A 23075-nucleotide genomic window follows, 5' to 3' on the forward strand; every position below is an offset into this window, starting at 1 on the left:
ACACACACACACACACAGACGCAGACACAGCTTTGAGTATTAAGGAATTTCAGTATTCCGATCTGTTTTACTTCTGAGGCTAGCTGTATTTACCCATAAGATATATGCTTCTCATTGATTTCTACTATACAAAAGCAGAATAAAGTATAAATGTATTTGTTTAGATTTCCAAGGCACCTAATACTAGCAAGCACAATACTTACACTGTTGATTCTACTTTAAAAGCATATCTTGAAATCTGGAAAGGATCCCTAATAAAATCGCTATCATAACCATTTTGGTTTTTAGAAAAACAAAGCAAAAACAACAACAACAAATAAAAACAATCCAATGATGACTGTTGTTTCTAGAATGCGAAATCATAATGTTCAGATGAAGTAATTTTATGTGAACATTTAGCTAAATATTATACTGAATTAAATTTCCTTCCATATGTCAGTTAATATTTTGCCAACAGATATGCATGATATAATGTTTTCCCTTTTCACAGAAGTAAATTTAACATATGAGTTGTATATATTCGTATTAATCACCAAATCAGAATTACAGAAAGAACTGCTTCTTACAAAGACTCCTCTCCAATCTAAACAGGGCTATACACAAATCACAGTGAAACAGATCCAGCAAGCCAGATGTTGCTCAGTGCATAAACGGAAAGAGTGTTGCTCTGAATAAATGAGAATTCTCAGTTCTAAGTAATAATAATAATTATGAAAGGAGCACAGAACAGAGCATTGAGCTTCTCCTAGACACAGTGACACCATTCAGTGGGGGTGGTGGGAGGGGGAGGGGGTAGAAGCAGAACTTTTGCAGAGGACATCAAGTACTTTCACAACTGCAGTTTTATGGAACCCAATTAACTTTGGCTAGACACAGAAGTCTGGCTTAGCGTGCCCATGCAGGAGCCAAAATAAAGGTTTTGTATGTCAAGAATTATTGTCAGAGTCTCCAATATCTTTCCTTCTTTCCCACTAAACTAATTCTGGAAAGTAACCTAACAGCCAAGAAGGTTTTATTACAATTTAAATCAATAATAATTTCACGGGCTTAAAAAAAAAAAACTAAAAAATCTTTGGCTTAGATAAATGGAACAGAACAAAGGACTTTTTCTTTTCTTTTTTTCTTTTTTTTTTTTTTGTAATCTGTTTGTTGTTGTTGTTTTGTATTTTTAGTTTTTGTTTTGTTTTCCTTAGGAAAAGAAAAGGCTTCGGGACCCACACAGATTTAAAAACAAGCAGAACTATCACCTGAAATACAATAATGGAAATGGTATTTCTTGCTGTCCTTCTCAGTGAATGACTGATTTTAAATGCATGGAGTTAGCCCTAGGCAGCAAAGTTCAAACAAGGTCTAAAATCACAATCTTAAGCAGAGATATTCAAACTCAGCTTGCATTTTGTATTTTCTTTGGACATGACACCGGTATGAACGTTGCATACATTTCTAAAGAGATGTCAGCTGGCCCTACTATATTTAAACATGGAGCTTACTAGTGTGACATTAAGACAGGACTTCCCCTAGGGTTCCCTGGGAAGTTCCTATTACAGGAATAAGGTTGGATCAAAAAGGGCTACACATTTAACCACATAATCTCAATGGATACTTAAAAACAAGTATCAAAAATAATTTTTAAAATGTTTAGGAAGAGATAGGGATTTACTTTTGGGAGTCTCTAATCAGTTAAAGAAGGCATATCAGTGGGGAAAATCATTTAAATTATCTAATACAGAATACAATTATGACCCTTAATATGCAAAACTTGATAGTTGTATTTCGTTGTACTATTTAATTACTGAATAGCCTTAAGGGAACATTAATTAAATCTTGGAAGCTCAGGTTCTTCATTTATAAAGTGGAACAGCATTTTGTAAGGATGATCAAGAAATAACACGTAAAGGAACATAAAAAAAAATATTGGCTAATGACAACTTACTATAATTATAGAGCAGAGCATTGCTTAGCCCTTACCAGAGATGCTTCCTGTCCTACAAATTGTAATTAATAAAGAGATCTATAACTGTACGATGTATAGAGAGTGAGACTTTGGAGCACTTAGTCCTAGATAGGATATCTTTGTCATACTCCCTCCCTTCTAGGCTCAGGGATTCACAGTAGAGAAGGCAAGGTTGGGGGAAAAACTGCAAGGAAACAGTACCTTCCAAAGCACAACAGGACTGACACTAACATAAAACACTCACAGAGACTGGGGCAGCATGCACAAGGCATGCACAGTTTCAAACCAGACCAAATCCCAGCATGGAAAAGGGGATGTGAGCACAAAGTCCCACCTCTAACCAAGAAGCTATTTGCAACTGATGGCTGCAGGAGAGGGAAAATCAATTCTCTCCAATGGAGTGCTAATGGACATATCAACTTCACGCCAGGGCAGACAGTCCAGATGAGTGCCCAGTAGTAGTTGGACTACAGAAAACGGACTTTGTTTTCATAGTTTGTTTTTCCTTGTCTGTGCTTTTTGTTTGCTTGTTTTTGTCTTATTGTTTTTCTGTTTTAGTTTTCTTATTTGCTTTGATTTCTGCTTTTTTATTATTGCATTTTCTATTTTGTTTTTGTTTGGACACATACAGAGCTCAAGTAAAGAAGTTGGGTAAATATGATGGCAGGGAAGACCTGAGAGGAGTTGGGGGAGGGGAAAGGATATGGTCAAGTTTTATTGTATGAAAAATATTAGTTTTTTTAAGGTAAAAATTTAAAAGATAAATAAATAACTTGAGGCACATGAGTCAGTTGATGAGTATCCCTCTAATATTGTCTTCCTTTCTAGAGCTTTGGAAGATTATTCATGTGCTTACTGTATGATCATACCACTCTCATCAAATTCTTCAGGACATATCCTTGAGAATTAATGTAATGCTCACTGTGGACCAGCCAGTTTAAGTTCATGTGTGGACAGAATGAAGGGATTAAGATACAATAAGTGTCAATCTAAGGAAATAAATGTTGAATTTCCTTGGTGGGGGGAGAGATGAGGCCTTGTAATCCTAATATCAAAAGACAGACATAAATGTATATGTCATCCAATTATCAAGTGATGTCACAAAGATACAGAGACGAGGGTTTAGGATAATCAGAGAAGAAAATTATAAGGGCTTGGGAAAATTAGGTCAGACTTCACAAAGGAAATACAATTTTAACAGGCAGACAGAGGAGAAATATTCTCTTTCTTTTTTCCTTTTTTGCAGAAGAATAAAAAGGATATGATCTATAGGGTGAACAAAAGCATTCTGGGGGAGGGGGGGTCATTAAATTCCTTTGGTCTCTTCTACCTACCAGAAATATTACAGGAATCATTAAAAAAATTAAAAAAAAAAATAAAACAGCATGTAAGAAAAAGCATTCTGAGTGAATCAGTTCAGTGACTACAATCAAAGTAGTAATCATCTTTTTTTAAAAAAATTTTCTCATAAAAGCAGAATTCTGATCTGAAATCCTAGCTTACAGTAACTGATATAGCTGCCAGCCATGTAACATGGTTGACCTTTGGTGAGTTTCAATCTAGAGGGATGTGTCTCGCTCCTTTTCTGCTACTCTTGAGACTAATAGCCAGTCCTGTTTAATAAAACACATAAAACCGCAGAAGGCAAAAATGTGTGGCATTTTCCACCTTGCCAATTCGGTGGCATATTAGAAGACCAAAAAACCCATAATTGGTCAGATGTAACACACTGGACTCAGAATCTGCCAAACTTTTAATTTAGAAGAAACTATTAAAGGTGGCTGTGGGACTTGGCCTTATGAGTAAGCCAGTTCACAGAAGTCTGCATTTCATCTAATCATTAAATAGGAAACTATAAAAGCCTTACTGGAGGGAAATTTAAAATTTAGATTATAATATACAAGCCTTTTCTTCCTTTTCAATGTGTTTCTGTAAAGCAAAAACAGTGAAAGCAGCTTTAAAACTCTATTTTTAAAAAGAAAGTTTAAAATATTCTTTCATTGAAAATCTAGCAGAACAGGCCACATGTTCCTTACTTCCAGTGTTGGGTCTGGGCACATCAGCATTACATATTAAAAGGTAACCATTTCTGTCTGTGTATTCTTTGTAGGAAGGATCAGATTCAGGTAGCTATAAGTTTTAAAGTCACTTTTAAAAGTGTTTGAAGAATCTTAAGTTCAAATGTCTGTATGCACTCCATTAAGAATATTAAGAAAATCCAAATTTCTTAATTTACACATTTGATTTCTGTATTTGCATGCAAGGAGACGTCTCTTTCTTCACATGAAAAGAGTTTTCACTATGGAAGTGCAAGTTTCTGGTTGTGTCATGTGATGCAGACTCCCATGGATTTCATGTGATGTTTTGCTGAGGCAAGACCCGTGGTAGGACATGTAATGCTTGGAGAGAGTATAACTAGGACTCAGCATCCAGTGACCAGGTGCTTGCATAGCTATCCTTGCAACTCTTCATTGGTCATGAGTCTTTACTTCATTGACAGAGGCACAGCAGAGAACTCCTGGCATTCCCACTGGTCCTGGTCCCCGCTGCTGACTTACACCAGCTTGGAGGATGCCTGGCAGTTTCTGCTGGACTGTGACACTTTTGAACTGGACTGTTGGTATCCTTTCAAACAGAGATTAGAATCAACCTGAAGAACTGCTTCTAAACAGGTCCACATCCCCTTGTCCTATTTACCATCATTTCTCCCTTTCCTTTGGACAATGAGCTATAAGAAGGGTCAAAGCATCTGAGAACCCTTATTAAATCTGGTTTTGAAAAATCTAAGCCTACACACTATCAAAGGTTTTGTGTGTAAAGACTTGATGCACCCTTCAGCACTTCTATTGTTTTATTTAGACAAATAAAAATGCTTTTAATTATTGTATGTTACCATCTCTGACAAAGATAACTCAGATTAATTGAGTTTACTTCAGATAATTCAGTTTCTTCAGATTTTCGTCATGCCAATTCGGTTCTCATCGTATGACTAACAGTCCAATGTCAGCCGTGAGTTAGTTAATAGAGGCTTTCACCATGAGATATAACCCCTCAACTGTGTAGCCATTTACAGAGTACCTCCTAATGTTGCCTTCCTGCCTATGGATCCCATTCCCTAACCGAGCTGGCTTGTCTGGCCTCAGTGGGAAAGGCTATGTCTAGTCTTAAGTTGAATTGATGTGACTGAGGTTGAGGGATAGTGAGGGGTGTGAAGGGTGATACCCAGAGTGGGCTTTCCCTTCTCAGAAGAGAAGGAGTGGAAAGTATGGAAGGAGAATCTGTGTGTATGTGTGTGTGTGTGTGGGGGGGGTGCTGGAAAGAGAGGTGGGGCTGATACTGGGATGTAAAGTGAATAAATAAAAAAAATTTATTAAAGAAATTACTGATTTTCAAGTTTAAAAAACCATCTTTCTATGGATGAAAATCCAAAGAACTCATCAAAAGAAAGTGATGAGGAGGGAAAGGCTGTATGAGGAGAAGGGGGTCAAGCCATGTGCCTGTTATTCTGCAGACTAGTGGAGAGACACTAAACATCTTAACACTTCAAAGGTGCCAGTCTCAAAACCTAAATGGGTCTAAGCTAGATCCCCTGCATACATATTATGGTTGTTAGCTTAGTGTTCTTGGGGGACTCCTAACAGTGGAAGTGGGGTGTCTCTGTCTCTGTTGCCTGCTCTTGGAACCCTTTTCTTCTCCCTGCATTGCCTCATCCAATCTTCATATGACGATTTGTGCCTAGTTCTACTATTACTTGTTATGTCTTGTTCATCTTTGGTTGATATCCCTGGAAGACATGCTCTTTTCTGATGGGAAATGGAATAAGGGTGGATCTGGGGTGGGTAGCAAAGGACAAGGAGGAACAGAAGGAGGGGAAACTATGGTCAGGATGTATTGCATGAGAGAAGAATTAAAAATAATAAAAAAGGAATAATTTAGGATTGACCCATATTTTCATTCTCACTGCCTGATGTCCACTGCCACTGTCTGTTAAACAAACAAATTACATGAAGCTGAATACTTACAAGGAAAGAAATACTATGCATCTCACAGTTCTGATGTGTTTAAAAGCATGGCGCCAGTTTCTACTCTGCTCATGTAAGGTATCTCCTGGGTACATCACAGCAAGAGAGATGGGTACATCACAGTGGAAACATGACCCAGGGAGGCGAGATCACATGACAACATACATAGCAAGGGACAACTAGGACCCTTGTTTCTTTTTAGAAAAAGTCACTCTGAGAGATCAGCATTAATCCCTGTGAAGTTAGTGGAATGATGGCTAAGTTGATAACATTCAGCCCCTCTCTGAAAGGGCATCAGTTATTATCACGACCACACACTGTGCACCTCTGGGAGACTCACTCCACATCCATGGGAAGCTAAGCCCTGGCTTCCTATCATCTCTTCTTCAGCTGGGTGAGCCACACCTGTAGCCTGGGCTTTCCTTACTAAATGACCTCATCAGTGAAAGCCTCTCTTCTTGCCTTAGAGTACAGTGCCTGGCATTTGCATACATAGAGGCATCTGATGCCTACAGTCACACAACGAAAGTTCCTACCCTTCTGCATAGTGTTTAACTCAGCTCCGCACTAGGCCACATGCCCTGGCTAATGATCTTCTTCGGGGTTCTCTGAGATGAACTGATTTTTTTTTTTCATTACTATCCACATGGGACTGACTTTTTTTAGACTGTGGTATCTGACAAATCAAATATAATTTCACTGGATTTCTTCTCCAAATCAGTCCAAACATCTTACCCATTTACACCCCCTCACCCTGATTATTGCTATGTAGTTGCTCCTTATCGATATTTTATTCAGAGATAAGTGTGAGCAAAATGCTGCAGGCAGTGTTGGGGGTGAACTCCTCCATTAATGTGCCTTCAATGTGTCATTTTTATTGAATTGCCTAAGATTTATAATGACAAATTCTGGTGTCATTCTTGTGGTTGTCGTTTGCTTCCTTGTTTTTTTTGTTTTTATGTTTGTTTGTTTGCTTTTTGTTTTAATGCTTGCTTGTGTGTTTGTTTTGAGATAAGGTCTCCCTATTGTATAGCTCTGGCTCTCCTGGAACTTGCTGTGTAGAAAATACTGGCTTCAAACTCACATAGACTGCTCCTGCCTCTTGTGTTCTGGGATTAAAAGTGTGGGCCACCATGCCCAGCTTCAGAGTTATTATTCTTGCACCATCTTTATGATGCAGGCTGAACATGCCTAAACTTCTGCCTGACACTCTAACCCACCGAGCATGAGCTCCATAAGCGATGCCTGGCCCCAGATTTATCTCTGATATTCTGTTCTTGAGCAGTGGCCTTAAAATGAGTATGCTCAGAAATGTGTCTGCCCACTAAAGGCTTTCATTTCTTATATGAATATGTATATAATTCCCAATACAATCCAAACTGTCACTTTACAGGACTTCGCTTTGGAAGTAACCCTATCCCTGCTGCAGGTAATACATTTTCCTCTGCTGCTTTATTTCCTGAAATTACTCATTCTTGCTTCATGCTTACCAACATTAGAACTCATCTTGTTTGGTAACCAAAGTTTATCTGATTCGCATTGAAGTCATCCCATGTTTTGCACATTACTCTTTTTGTACCTTGTGGTAACTCCTTCCAGGTTTGTGTTCTTTTGAAGAACATTTCCACCACAAGTTTTCAATAGAATTATTTTTACTTAATTTCTCTAAGGCGTGGAAATTGCCTAATATATAAAGCCAGTCTGTAAGTCTCTTAAAGATTGCCTCTAATTAGAAGGAATTCCAAAATGCATATTTTATATGACAGTTATTTGATAAAATTAATTCTAGTCCCAATCAATTTGATACTAACAGTTTTTGTAAAATATATTATTTATATAAATGTTGCTGTTAAGACTGCATGAATAGGTCATGGCATAGTTGAGTTTCTCCTTGAGGTTCTCCATTTATATCTGTCTCATTGACATCTTCAATCTCATCACATCTCACATCTTAGAGCCAGACCCAGAAGTTTAGTTTTTCTCCATTGTCTGTTTAGGCCTCTAACAGGATTGTTATCATTCATCAAGTGAGTTCACTAATACAGACTGAATCAGCACTTCAAACTCCAGCTCTCCCCAGGACACACGGGGAAACATTAATTTCTGAAGACTGAGAGAGATTAAGTCCTTACTGTTAAGGCGAGCAGTTTCCCGTAGGTGAGATGAGCAGGGATGTGATCGGTCTTGGATCTCAATGATTCCATGTACCAATGCTCAGCTTCAGGAAGCTTACTCAGTCTCATGTATGCTTCGCCTGGAGAGAGAGAGAATCATTAACATCACATGGAAGCTGCGATTTCTCATGTGTCAATGCACAGAAAGAGAATGACAGGCAGTATCCTGAAAGTTGAGAAGAGCTGGAAATTTCATCAGGAGAGAATCATAAGCCATAAGGGAGATATACCTGGCATTATTTAAGCAGTTGGCAGTGTAAACATGGGCATTACATGATACTCTAAGAAGATGGATCAAGAGCACCTGAGTTCAAATCCCCAGCACCCATGTATACAAAGCCAGGTCTGCCTCTGCAAGCCCAGAACCCTGGAAACTCATTGGACAGTCAGCCCTGGTGAATTGTAGATCTTCAGTTTCAGTAGAGACCCTGTCTTGAAAATTAAGGGTAGAGGTGTGTTTAGCTGACTCAACAAGTAAAGACATTTGTTATAAAGACTGGCACTCTGAGTATGATCCCTGGATCGATATGGGGGGGAAGGAGAAAACTGATTCCCACAAGTTATCCTCAGACCACAGTATGTACACTCTAAAATAATTCCAAAAAAGAAAAAAAAAAGGGTGGGAGTGGTATGTACTCTAGCTTTGATTTTTAAACATGAAATTTGATTCCCAAACATAGATCATTTGTCACCATTCAGTTTTTGGAGGAAACATTCCATTATTCATTTCAACCAGTTATAGTTTTTATTTAGAGCCATTTATTCTTTAGAAATATATTGAGAGGATGCCTACATGTCTAGCCTTATGTGGGGACAAAGGAAAACTATCCCACCATCTAATGTCTATATAGAGGAAGTAAGAATTAACAGAGGGGCTGGAGAGATGGCTCAGTGGTTAAGAGCACTTACTACTCTTCCAGAAGTCCTGAGTTCAATTCCCAGTAACCACATGGTAGCTCACAACTATCTGTAATGGGATGTGATGCCCACTTCTGATGTCTCTGAAGAGAGTGACAGTCTTCTCATATAAATAAGTAAATCTTTTTAATAAAGGAAATGGAGCCCCAGGGACAGGCCCAAAGAGGATCCAACTCAAGAGGAGGCCCCAAGACCTGACACTATTACTGAGGCTATGGAGTGCTCACAAAAAGGGACCTAGAACAACTACTCCCAAAAGACACAACAAGCAGCTGAAAGAGCCAGATGCAGACATTTAAACCCAACCAGTGGAACAGAAGCTTCTGACCCTTGTGGTTGAATTAGGGAAAAGCTGGAAGAAGCTGAGGAGGAGGGCACCCCTGTAGGAGGAACAGCAGTCTCAATTAACCTGGACCCCCAAGATCTTTCAGACACTGGACCACTAACCAGGCAGCAGAGACCAGCTGATATGAGGCCCCCAACACACATACAGCAGAGAACTGCTGGGTTTGGGTTTAGTCAGAGAAGATGCACCTAACCCTCAAGAGTCTGAAGGCCCCAGGGAGTGGGGAGGTCTGGTGGGATGGGAGATGGGGACATTCTTCTAGAGATAGGGGTGGGGGAGGAGGTACAGGATATGGAACAGTCAGAGGGTGGACTGGGAGGAGGATAAAATCTGGAGTTTAAAAAAATGGATTAAATAAAAAATTTTAAAAAGGAGTAAATGAAAGAGTTTAACTATTTTTGGACTCACTGTTGCTACTAAGTCGGGAACAGTGGACTATCACTGCAATCTCAACATTGAGCAGGCTGAGACAGGACGATTGCAAGTTATGCGTTATCCTGAACTGTAGCAAGAACCTCTTTCAACAAAATCTATGCAGCTGTATTTTAATTTTCTTTGGCACTTTCAATGTTAATAATGTAAATAAAATTTGCCAGTGTCATTTGGAAAAAAATTAAAATATGACAGTTAATAAGTCATGCCAGTTTTTGCACATGTAAAACAAATTCTGGGCCTTTCTGCCATTAGCTTTTATTTTTCCGCTACTAAAACTTACAGCTTACTAACAACCAAGCAGAAGTGTAACTGTGGGAAATAAATCCAAAAGTATATTAGTAGTTTTCTTAATATCATTCCTATCTCCATCGTGCTAGAATATAGAAGAATGCCTAATTGGTAAAAAAAAAATTACACTTTAAAATAACATATAATTAAGTTAAATCATCATGGCAAATGTAGATGCTGTCCAGTTTCAGAGAACAGGCGACACTAGTAACTTACTTTATTGCCAGGCAGACTTTTACAACTAAGCCACAATCATGATGGCATTTCCATTCCACAGCCAGTGGCTCTCCTAAATATGTTACCCACATTGGAGATGAATCTTTAATTCAAGAGAAGTACTCACCCCCTTAAAAAAACAAATGAACATATTTTTTTCCTTTCAGATGTTTGTTTGGTTGGTTTTTTTGCACACTGCTATCAAGACAAATAGATCTCATAAATTGAATTGGCTCTTGACCTGAGAGTGCCCTTTAGGTGGTGGGTTAGTGAAAAATACTGATGTTGAGTAATATGCAAAATGTGAAAACTGTATATGTATTTACCCAAACCTATCTATTTGTCTCCAGTTTTAACAACAGCCCTTAATCTCAGCTATCATGAAAGTGATGGTTTGGACATGTTTGAGGTTTTGGAATCACGATGCTTTGTAACATGCTGTTATTTGAGATTGACTAGATTAAGACACATGGTTAAGGCTCAGACTCCAGAAAGAGTGGCGACAGCCCTAGATGCTGGGTTAGAAGACACAGGGATGCTTTGAGCAGTAGTGGCAGGGGATAGAGGAATTTTTTCCTGTTTCCCCAGCTTCTCAAATACTTTTTTTTTTAAGTTTGAGAAAGGTTGTTGTCTATATAGCCTAGCTTGGACTGGTACTCAAGTTCACTCAGTTCTGGGTCAAATTCATTCCAAGGCCTGAGATTACAGGTGTCGGCCTTCCAGCCTGCCAATAACCTACTTGATTTTATTTTAATATATCTACAAATACTCCATCTACACATTGACAAGTTCAGACTGGGTTTTGTTCATTTTGTTTCTGTTACTTGCTTTTCCCCCTTTAGTATCTATGTTTACTTTCAAATAAAGTAAATCGCTATTTTTCCCTAAATAATGAGCATCAGCAATCCAAATAATCCAATTAAAACAGGGTACAGAGCTAAACAGGAAATTCTCAACAGAAGAATCTTGAATGGCGGAACACACTTAAAAAGAAAGGTTCGACTTCTTTAGTCATCAGGAAAATGCTAATCAAAATAACCCTGAGATTCTATCTTACAACTATCAGAATGGCTAACATCAAAAAAAAAAAAAAAAAAAAAGCCATAGCAGATGCTGGCACGGAAGTAGAGGAAGAGAAACTCTCCTCCATTGCTGGTGGGCGTGCAAACATGTACAACCACTTTGGAAATCAATTTAGCAATTTCTCAGAAAAATGGGAAGAGTTCTGCTTCCAGACCCAGCTATACTTCCCTTGGGCATATACACAAAGGATTTTCCAACATACCAAAAAGACACTAGCTCAGCTATCTTCATAGCAGTTTTATTCATAATAGCCAGAAAGTGGAAATAACCTAGATATCCCTCAACCGGCGAATGGATAAAGAAAATATGGTACATCTACACTATTCAGCTATTAAAAGCAAAGATATCATGAATTTTGCAGGCAAATGGATGGAACTTTAGAATATCATGGTGATGGAGGTAACCCCAAGACACAAAGACACATGTGGTATGAGCTCACATATCAGTAGACATATCAGTAAAGTGTAGAACAGTCATGCTCCAACCCACAGACCCAAAGAAACTGGGTAATTAGGAGGTCCCAAGGGAGGATGTATTAATGTCACTCAGAAGGGGAAGCTAAATAGTCATTATTGGAGGTGAATGGAGACAGTGAACTGGGTAGGGGAGGAGGCTAAGAGGGGAACACAGGGCATGGTGATCAGGTACTGGGAGGGGAGGGCAGGAGAGGTTGGAGATAAGAATGGAAATCAGCAGGGGCAGGGGATGCATCTTTGGTGAAAAGGTGGAGACCTGGGATGAGAGCAGATACAGGGAGTCTGTGGGTTTGATTCTAGCCAAGATTCTTACAGGAGGGGGAAACAGAAACAAAAGTTGCCACCTCCTATAGCCAGGCAGCACTTCCAGAGGAAGAAAGGAGACATCAATCTACCCACAAAACCTTCTACCCCAAATTTGTCTTGCCTACAAGATGCACAGGGATAAAGAACAAACAGAGACTGAGGGAACCACTAACCAAGGACTGCCCCAACTTCAGACCCATCCTATGTGAGAGAGCCAACCCTTGACACTATTAATAATTCTCTACTCTGCTTGTAGACAGGAACCTAGCATAATTATCTCCTGAAAGGCTTCATCTAACAGATGATAGAGACAGGTGCAGAGACCAACATCAAAACAGCAGGCAGAGTCATACTGGTATTGAATAAAAGGAAATCATTTTTGTTAAGGATGACCAGAAGAGTTGTACAAAATCAGCAAGAACCTATGTAGAGTTCTTCGAATCCTTATCCATAAGCAGGCAGTCCCAAATAGTTTGGAATACAAGAATCTGTGAACTCTAGACTAGGACATCATTGATAACCCAACTGAGTTAGCCTTTGCCTGGTTTGTTTAAATAAGGGACCAAATACAACAACAACAACGAGTTGTGGCATTATTTGCTCTACACCTGAAATTGATTTTTATCTAGGCCTGAAGTATGCCTAGGGACATCCAAATTCCTTTTCTCTGTGAGTAAACCGGAAATACATCTGGGTGATGAACTCAATCACTACATCATCACACAGAAAATCTTAATCTTAAGAAAGAACCACCATTATGTCATATTTTTTTTTTGAACAATGAGGAGGAAAAATAGCCCTTGCTGCTTATTTTCTCTTGGGTGCTATAAACATTTTTTTCTGTTATTGTAAGCTAAAATTTATAGTCCTAGAGGATATGACTTAACCAGCTTGTTTCTGACCATCTATCTCTATTTCTTTATTCAACTCACTGAACTTTCTTTCTTGTGGCCATTGCCTTTGGCAGTTTTTATATTTTTAATATTTCAGTCAAGCTTGAAAGATTATGTGTGTACCATTCTCACTATTGAAAATACTCCACTTGTGCTTTTTGTAGACATTTAATCTTATTTGTAGTTATTTATTTTTATGTATTATTTGTTTTGCTTTTTAAGTCTTTAAAATTTCTTAAATTCTATTTTTCTATTCACTTTACATCACAATCACAGCCCCTTCCCTCTTCTATTCCCAGCCACACTCATACAAATCCTTTATACCATTACCACTCCCCTTCCCCTTCTCAGAGAAGTAGAGCACCCCTTGGGTACACCCCACCCTGGGGCATTTCATCCCAGCAGGACTAGGCATATCCTCTTCCACTGAGGCCCAACCAGAAAGTCCAGTTAGGGGAAGGGAATCTAATGCAGAGAACAAAGATCTAGACAATCCTCATTCCACTTGTTAGGGGACCCACATGAAGACCAAGCTGCACATTTACTGCAAATGTGTAGGGGTCTAGTCCAGCTCTTGTATGCTCCCTGGATGGTGGCCTAGGCCCTGTAAGCTCATATGGTCCCAGGGAAGTTGACCATGTGGGTCTCTGGCTTGCTCCATTCTATCTCCTACTCCATAAGACTCAGCTGACCATATTATGTATCAATTTAGATTTTTTTTTTTTTTTGCTAAGTATGTCAGAGCAGGAGAAATGCCAAGAAATTTCATTTTTAAAGAATCCATGATAAAATAGAATTATGTAACATTAATATGAATCACTTGGGGCTGGAGAGATGGCTCAGTGGTTAAGAGCACTGACTGCTCTTCCAGAGGTCCGGAGTTCAATTCCCAGCAACCACATGGTGACTCACAACCACCATGGCTGTGGGATCCGATGCCCTCTTCTGGTGTCTGAAGACAGCTACAGTGTACTCATATACATAAAATGAATAAAACTTTTTTAAAAAAATTTTAAACTTTTATGAATTACTTAATGAGTTTACCTTGTGATTTTGATTTTCAGCGATTTATTTTCCATTTTATTTTATGTGTGGGGGTTTTCTACCTAGATGCATCTCTGTGTACCATGTGTGCTTACATAGCCTAAAAGGTCTGGTTACTTTTTTCAATGTATTTATGCCACAAACTGTTACTCTTCCTTGCTGGTGTTTTTTGTGACTATTTCCATCTGAACCTTTTTCCCAATCTTACAAAACAAAACAGCAAAATCAAAAATAAACAAACAAAAAAATCTCAGTCTAGTTTCCCCAGATACCCTTGACTGGAAATACTCAATGGTTATTGAAACAAGAAGCAAACAAAAATTCACATGACTCCAAGGGAGAGTCCCTACTCCCTGACCACACATTTAATAATGGGGACTGTAATAGAAGACTTTTAAACAAAATCAAACATTTCCAGGTTTTAGACTCAGAGGTTGTAGGAATGGCTTAGACATCGACCTAACAGTATTAAATTTAAGAGAATTCTTAAACCCTGAAATATAACTTTTTGTCAAAGAAAACATAGACAGGTGCGTGGAAGATTGAGGGTAGAACTGGGTATGTGTTACATTAGGTCTACCTAATCATTGAGACATGGGTTGAACTTCAGAGAAACCAATAGAAGGTTCTAATTTGTAGTGTGAGGTTAAATACAGGAAACATGTGATGTGCTGTCACAATTGATGTTGGAAAGAAGCCAAGAGCCTGTGTCGATATTTCTCTCCTTACACCCAGAGCTCCCGAAGTTCCTTAGGCTAATCAATTTCCTTTCTACTTTCAAGGAAACAAATCTCACACAAAAAATAATCAATCCTATTGGACTGGGAACGATCATAGTCAATGCTCAGAACCTTCAAAAATTAGGCAGTAAGTGTGTGTGTGTGTGTGTGTGTGTTCATGTATGTATGCATGTGTGTGTCTTATATATGTTGAATGAGGTGAAAAATCCTTCTCTTAAGAATACAGTCCCCTTCAGAATTATCTACTACTGAGGTACTCTAAAAGAAAAGACAAGAAAAGAAAAGCGAAGAAAGAAAGAAAAAACAACATGCAAAGAGGTGTTAATCAGTGTTTTAAAACAAAGCAGGATCAGGAAAAAAAGGGAGGAAAATGTGTAATAGCATAAGATGAAATAATGCATGTAATATCAGCCAAGAAACAGGGCTAAAATAGTTTCAAGAAAATGAGCAAGCACGCATGTGGAAATAGCTGTGTGTGACTAGGGAGCTTCTGAAAGAAAAGCCAAAAACCTAAAGGAAGTTATCTTTATGCTTAAGATTGATGAAGCCAGGACAGCCATACAGAAATTGTGACTGACCAGATGGATGCTAGACAGTCAGAAGGACCATCCATCTGAAGTAAGTTCCATCTCTGCTGTGGAAACTTCAACATACGTGGGCCTCAATGATAGTAAAATAATAATAATGTTAAAATAAAATGTGTTACTAATTCTCTGTCTGTTCTATGTGAATTTATCTCTGGTTTTCAAAATGGGTTGAAAAAACTAGTTTTGTACAAAAAAAAAAACTTATTTAACTGTCCCAGAGATTTTCATCTACATGGATAAAGATCATTGACACGAATAAAGAAAATAGAATCTGCAAATAGAACGTACAGCCTTTTATCCCAAAAATCCGTTGTTGCTGACCATGTTAATTACAAAAAGGATTTGAAGGTTGTGGTAGAATCTTATCTTCAAGTACTCAATTACAATAGGATCAATGCCAAGTTTCTTCGAAATTGTAGTTATTAATATTAATGTGGTCTATATTACAAATAAAATATTCTATGACATAAATAAATATTACTTGTTCAGGAACATACAGGAAACACCTATCTCTGAAGCTTCTTTTAAATTTTAAAAGTACTTTTTGGCATCCTTTGACTTACTGTACTTTTAACAGACTTACAGGTGAAGAGAGGTAACTCATGTTTCTGTCTTTGGAGTTGCCTCCTCTACATACATGCAACTCTCTTCCTTCTTACTTCTTTCACCTGACTTTTCAAAATGGGATCCTTTCACGGGAAAACATTTCTTCTACATACTGTGTCTATTTAGAAAAGATACATCAACTTCTGCACATTTTAGCATGCCATATCTTGAAAATGTAATGAATTTTATAGTTAGAATAGCTATTCAACTTATAAAATAGAGCCCAACCTACATATATTTCCCACTGGTAAAAGATTCTCCTCATGGCTATTACCTTGAAAAAGATTGTGAAATATACTTTTTTCCCATTTACTTCATTGACACATCAGATAAAATGTCTTTATTTTTGTTTGCTTGTTTGTTTGAAACAATACATTGTAACTTTTAGGGAATCACAGAATATGAAGGCTATAAATATATATTCATTTGAGTGTGTTCATTTCCTTATACCTTGATTTTAAATTAAAAACAATCAAGCATCGTTCTTTTCCTTTACCACAAAGCTGGCAAAAGTATGAATTAATGTAACAGGTGGGCTTGTGTGGTTTTAATAGCAATGAAATATAATCAACTGTCTCATATCATATTTCCAGGAAAGCAAGTGATATTTAGACCTAAGCAAAATCCTTAAGCAGACACACTATTGACATGCAAGTGTTCACACTCCCCAAAGGGACTATATATCTTGCTGTCCTATGCTTAATTGAAACTTTTAACAAAATATATTACCTATTAATATAGCTGAACTGGACAATGCCCTTTGTAGTGCTTAGAGTAGTTCCTGGCAAACTGAAGGTTAAGACCACAGTACACATTGTGGATGGTATACAAGGCAAAAAAAAAATAAGAAGTAACAGTTAACCTCCTGCAGTGAAATGAGAAATGGACATCTCTAGTTTCCTTTTCATAAATTTTATAAATTTCTCATATTGATACACAGCCAAACGTGTATTATGTCTCCTATCTCATTGGCTACTTAGCTTCCTGAGTAAATGTTTTAATGTCTCTCAAATCTACATTTACCTTTACTTATCTTAGGGAAATTAGACCATTCTTTAGGGGATTAAAGAGATTAGTACCTAATCCAATTATATATTATATAATCATGATCAATTAGGACTGACGTACAGATTCTCAACAGTGCCAATGGAATCAGCCATAAGAAAATCTCCAGAGCTGCACATAGGAAAGCAGGTGGTAAAAGCAGCTGAACAGTGCTGGAGTGTTAATGCTTCCACATGAACGATGGGAAGTTCTAATCTCCCTACAGTTAAAGCCCGGCTTCTTCTCACTCAGAATGCTCAACATGCTGAATAAGAGGATTCCCTTAAGACACCCTAGTTATTAACCATGGAAAACGTCATAAGAAAACAATAATCTCAATATTCTCTGAATGTATGCTAAAACAAAGCTGGATACCAAAGAGAGGGGAGAAGAGGAAGACAGAGGGAAATGATAAGCAAAGAGAAACAGACAGAACGAAGCTAGACATTACATATGAATTTTTAAACTGAACTCAAAACATACAGGCTATAGAAGGCAAAGTGGGAAGTGAACTTTTTATCCAAATTCTACCAATTGAACTCAGTATATAATTGACATATTTCAGGAAAACTTAGAATGAATCATAAGTGATAGTGTCTGGCTTTTGACATGAGATGTTATATTAGGATCACCCTTTTGAAGTTTTTTTGTTTTGTTTTATGTAGATGACAGCCTAAAAGCCACTGAGAGCTATTATAGTACTTAACTCTTTCATACCAAAAGTTTCCTTCTCAAAAATAGAATTCTAAAGTTTGTAGAAATGTTCAGCACCAAGATTTTCTCTAATAAACTAACCGTATTTCAATTCCCTCTGTTCCTTTCATGCTCTGTGAATACTTTAATACAATGGAGATGCAACCCTCATATCTAAGTGGCTACTTTTAGAAGACAAAATTTAAAACAAATGCTTTCTCTCTGCTAGAGATTTGTGACCAGAGACCTGATGTTAGAAAGAAAAAAAAATGTTCCTTGCATCCGAGATTTAGAAGAAAGACAAGTATATATACAACAACCAAAATCAGTAATCAACAGAATAGAGTCCAAGCACTATTGACAAAACCAATGGCTAATGGGACATTAAAGAGCAGAGAGACCTCATCAGCGAGATGATTGAAAACGCCAGGCAATTTCTTCTTGATGATAAATGCACATGGCCTATTGCTAAGAAACATGGTTTTAGAGAAAAGGCTACTGTGAACATGTATAGCCCCCAGGACCACAGTGGAGCGTCTAAGGCCATGTTGCTCTTACTTGTTTCCTTGTTACACACAGCACAGTGCTTTAAATAATCCTAATTATTCAGCTAGTGATTATAGACCTCACCGACTAGACTGTAAGCTTGCGTTCTCTCTTACTCCGAGCAACAGACTGTATTACCAAAACGAAATGGACTAAATCACTTGTATAATTAAACTAAACAATTACTCTGCATTGAGAATGCACAGTAATTTTATTTTCAAGAGTAAATAGGCTTAAAATGACCTCTGGGATTGGAAAGAGCTCAAACTGATAGAAAAACAATAGGAAGTACCAAGCTAATTGAGCTCCCTATAATCCTTTCGAATCACCCAAAAGCAGAGCTGAATCAGAGAATATGAATGTTTAGAGGATGAGGGGGAGCCAGAAGGTGCTCCCAAGTATTCTGTGTTGAAATCTTTTGATGCTGCATTTTTAATGTATGAGCTATGAATCCCAAATATATCGGTGCCATATTCTTTACATTTAAGTGTCTTAACTCTTGCTTATTTTTTTAACAGGTTACTTGTCTATCTAGCAGCAGGGAAGTAGGGACCAGAGGATCCTGCAAAGGAAAGAGTGAGTCAGTTTCAGTGACACCAGTTGGATACACAGAAAAGCTTTGAATTTAACATGAAGAGATTATGTTTCTGCCTCTAACAGAAGCTGCAATCCCAACCTCTGAACTTGGTTCTTTGAGAGGTAATTTCCTCCCTTGGAAAATAAAATTGATTATACTGATAGGATGTTTAGGAAGAAAGTGCTTTTCCTCTGATATTCCATGATACTGTTATTCACCTAATGTTTCAGGGACAAAGAAAAAGAGACCCAATAAATACCCATAAGGGATGCAAGGATAAGAGAGGTTTGACTAACAATAGAGGGAAAATACATCATAAAGAGAGACAAAGAGAGGAGTGGGGGGACTAGGTCAACTGTAAGTACTTGTATGGTTTCACTTTCAGTTATTATAGACAATATTATTCAGTTATTATAGACAACAATTTCCAGTTATTATAGACAATACTATTCAGTTACTATAGACAATATTATTTAGTTATCATAGACAATATTAAAGGTGGATTTTGATTACAGTTGCTGAGAAAAATGGGGACATGGACTGTAAAGAAAATGTAACCAGCACTTGAGGGTTTAATTTTTTTGATATATTCAATGTGGGGAGCGGGTGTGGCGGCAGTCCCAAAGGCGCCAGGGACTGCAGCTAAGTCGTATGACTTGCACCTGACTTCCTCATATTAACCACAAACATCGTGAGAGCTGTGCAGGTGTACCAGGTTACTGGCGAAGCCATTTTGGTAGAGATATGCCCCTGCTGCCCTGATTAGCTGAAGCTGCGTACCTGGTGAGGTGATGTGGCCTGCTGTGAGTGGATGGGAACTGATAGTATATAAGAGTGAGAGGTCCAGGGCTCGGGGTCTTTCGCCTACACAGTCAATGCGCAGCCCAATAAACGTGTGCAGAAGGATCCTATTGTGGTGTCTTTCTTGCTGGCAAGATGGGCGCTCACAATTCAAGCCTCTAGCTCTGAAAATTATCTCATCTATTGAATAATATTTTCTCTACTAAGTAGGGAAATGTCGAACACTAAATACAACCATCCACTCATGGAAGTAGGAACCCTATAGAAATGGTATTGTAATGGAAGGCCACTTTATAAACTATGTCCCAAATCAGAGATCCAGGCCAATATTTTTATATCATTATTTTAATCAACTTTCAAATGGGTGCTATGATCACAACTAGTTTTGGAACACAAAATCAACCAGGCATACTGACCCTAGAAACTGTCAAAAATCACCTAAAGCCAGGCTTTCTGATTTCAGAGACTGCCCGACACTGTACTTGAACTGCCATTGAACACAACTTACTGTCTTCAAGAGGCACCTGAGTCCCACAAAAGTAAAATCGCGTAACTGCCTGGAAGAGACTCTTAACACCCACTTATCCTTTATTTTTAAAATTTTGTTTGCAAAATGATATTTAGTATCTGTTTGGTGTACCTCTAAATGTTTGCCCCTCACCTAATTCTTTGGGGAACTTAGTCCCCTGTTAGTTAAAACCATACCTGGGTCCTGTGGAGTCAAAATGAACAAGGAGAATATATTTTAGGTGAACTGTGTGCTTACTTATGAATGATCATTTGTAAGATTGAGTAAAGAATAGTAAAAAAAATTGAGTAAAATGTGAAAAACACATTAATGTTGAGGAGCACATTAATCAGCCCTGCTTTAAATTATAAATAAAAGTAAGAAATATGTTCATCTGGTATTGAAAACCAGTGAAAAGGCACATAGTGGAAAGTTCTAAAATGCTCAAAGGAAGGAAAAAATTCTAAGGGACTAGCTCAAATTTTTTTTAAAGCAACCTCAGTGAATTTATTAAAACAAAATTCCAATAAAGTTGTATTTTTACATACATGTCATTAGATCTACTATATTCAAAGAAAAATTAGAACACACACACAAATCACAAATATGCCTGTGTATACAAGTGCTCATGGGAGGGGGGTGGCCCAGAGGGGTAAATGAATGAGACATGTAAAAAAATGAACACTTGCAGGCTGAATATAGCCAGACATTATAATCCATCACTGATCCCTAAAGGGCACTAATAATATGTAAATGTGTGAATTAGAAAACACAGTGAAGGCTGTTGATAAACTTGATAGGATAATCAGCACATGCTGACAGACTAATGAAGCTGATGAACTGATAGGGCAGCTTATCTCCTAGGCCATTTTTTTCCCTTGTCAAATGGAGGCTAATCAAAATGTATTAGGAGTTAAAGCAAACACTCGGGGGATTTAACCCATTTGATTAGGAGGTGAATTCACTCTCAGAGAAAATTATAGTTTCCTGAACAAGCAAAACTATAAAACCTGACCAGCTGACAGAGCTTCACATAAAATCAAACAGAAGGCAGCTACCATAATTACAGACAGAATCTGGTATTGGAAATTATATTAGGGTCTTCCCGTAGAAAATTGTCAGGGGGTATTTTCAAAATCTGAGCAAAGAGACTACCTCCTTCCATAATGGGAACTAACACAAAGAGCCAGACAATGGCTCCAGGGACACACTTATCTTCTGCCTGTGAAGGCTCAGTCTCCGTGTAACCAAAGGAGAGGCAGATCCCAAGGTACAAGCTCAATTCTCAATCCAATTTATTTACATAAAATAATTGAATGAATTTTCTGAAATCACAAACTGTTGAGAATACTAGCACTTCCCATTAGCAATAAAGAGACCACATGCCGTTTGTCACTAAGGAACTTGAAACCTAAACCCAATTTCAGCAAAGATAAACTTATTTGACAAATGATTAAAAACTGGGCTCTACAGTTATGAATAAAATCAAAGTAAAATCACTCTGCCTCTTTAGATAAGGCTCAAGAAGACAATCCTTCCAGTATTGTATCTGTTATGAAAATAGAAAATATGTAATAAAAATATAAAAAAAAATAAATAAAATGGAAAGGGCTAACAAATCCACCCAGTCTAGGCACATGCAATATTTCTGGATACATTTTATTCATGTAGACAGATGGTGAAATGATTGAGAGTAAAAGGCCCTGTTTTTAACCCAATAAAAGCTTGAAGGCAAAAATATATTTAATGAAGCTAAACTTTATCATGGTGGAATTATCTCAGAGATGACAAAGAAATACCCAGTATCCTTTTTGATGTGAGCATTCAATCACTTTAATGTTTGATAGCCCAGCTGGAGGTGGGTCGCCCAAAGACATAGAACTTTACTGACCTCTTCCAAGTGAGATTTTTTTTTTTTCTTGTTTACTGTAAGCCTACATTGTGTCTCATCCCATCTCTGAACTAGGTCTATACTTCTTGTTGTTTAAAAAAAGACTATGATTTTTTTTCAGATACACATTTTGAAGTCATGGAGCATTTGAGACTGTATAAATACACAACCACCCATCAAGTATCAAAATTTTCAAACCATATTATTTACAATGAATATAATAAGCCTGTTGGTTCTAGAGCCTAATCCTACTAGTTTCTTATATACAAGGGAAGTCTAGAAAAATCAAAGGGCTTAATCATATTTAATGAATGGAGGGTATGAGTTTGAAAATTCTGCTTTGGAAAATAAGAAATATTTGATTTGAGGGCAAAAGAAATCCTTCTCCAATTCCTGGAAAGTGTTACACTACTTTATCAGCAAGGCTGCTTAGACTACATGTAATTTCCCCCCAATATTCTCATGCTGAATAGGTAGTTTCTAATTGTATCTGCCATCAAACATCTATGGCAACAATTTCTAGAGTGGAAATGGATTAACTACAGGTGATAAAAGCTTGATAAGAATTTCCAGGTCTTTATCTTCTGAATCCAGGAAAAATATCTATGTCCTAGGTTTATATGAATTTTGACTGGTAGAGAATATGAGCAGATTACTCACCACAGGAGAATAAATAATCATAGTAGCATGTTTACCATGATCCCAGACTCACAGTCTTGAACAGTACTCTGAACAAACCTACAAGGACCCAAGTCCTTATCCGTGAAAGCAATGCAAGTTGGCTCAGATATTCTCACCTTCTACATGTGCCAAAGTTCATGAATCTCTGCATCATTACAGGATAAGTCCTGGGGATCTTCTGACTCAGTGAATAATATGCTAAAATTATTATAAGTTTGATAAACTCATTAAAATAAACACATATTC

At 37.7% G+C, this 23075-nt stretch overlaps 1 protein-coding gene across 2 annotated transcripts in view; it reads right to left on the reverse strand.

The window, feature by feature from the left end:
- Positions 1-23075, reverse strand: part of Tmtc2 (transmembrane O-mannosyltransferase targeting cadherins 2) — a 381875-nt gene that overhangs the window by 107591 nt on the left and 251209 nt on the right. For both annotated transcript variants that reach the window (XM_021174328.1, XM_029482633.1), the window contains exon 8: positions 8109-8230. In XM_021174328.1, coding sequence (XP_021029987.1) covers positions 8109-8230 — 122 coding nt within the window. The remainder of the gene's footprint in view (positions 1-8108; positions 8231-23075) is intronic.

Source organism: Mus caroli, chromosome 10 (assembly GCF_900094665.2).
Source record: "Mus caroli chromosome 10, CAROLI_EIJ_v1.1, whole genome shotgun sequence".
In the NCBI taxonomy this organism is placed as follows: Eukaryota; Metazoa; Chordata; class Mammalia; order Rodentia; family Muridae; genus Mus; species Mus caroli.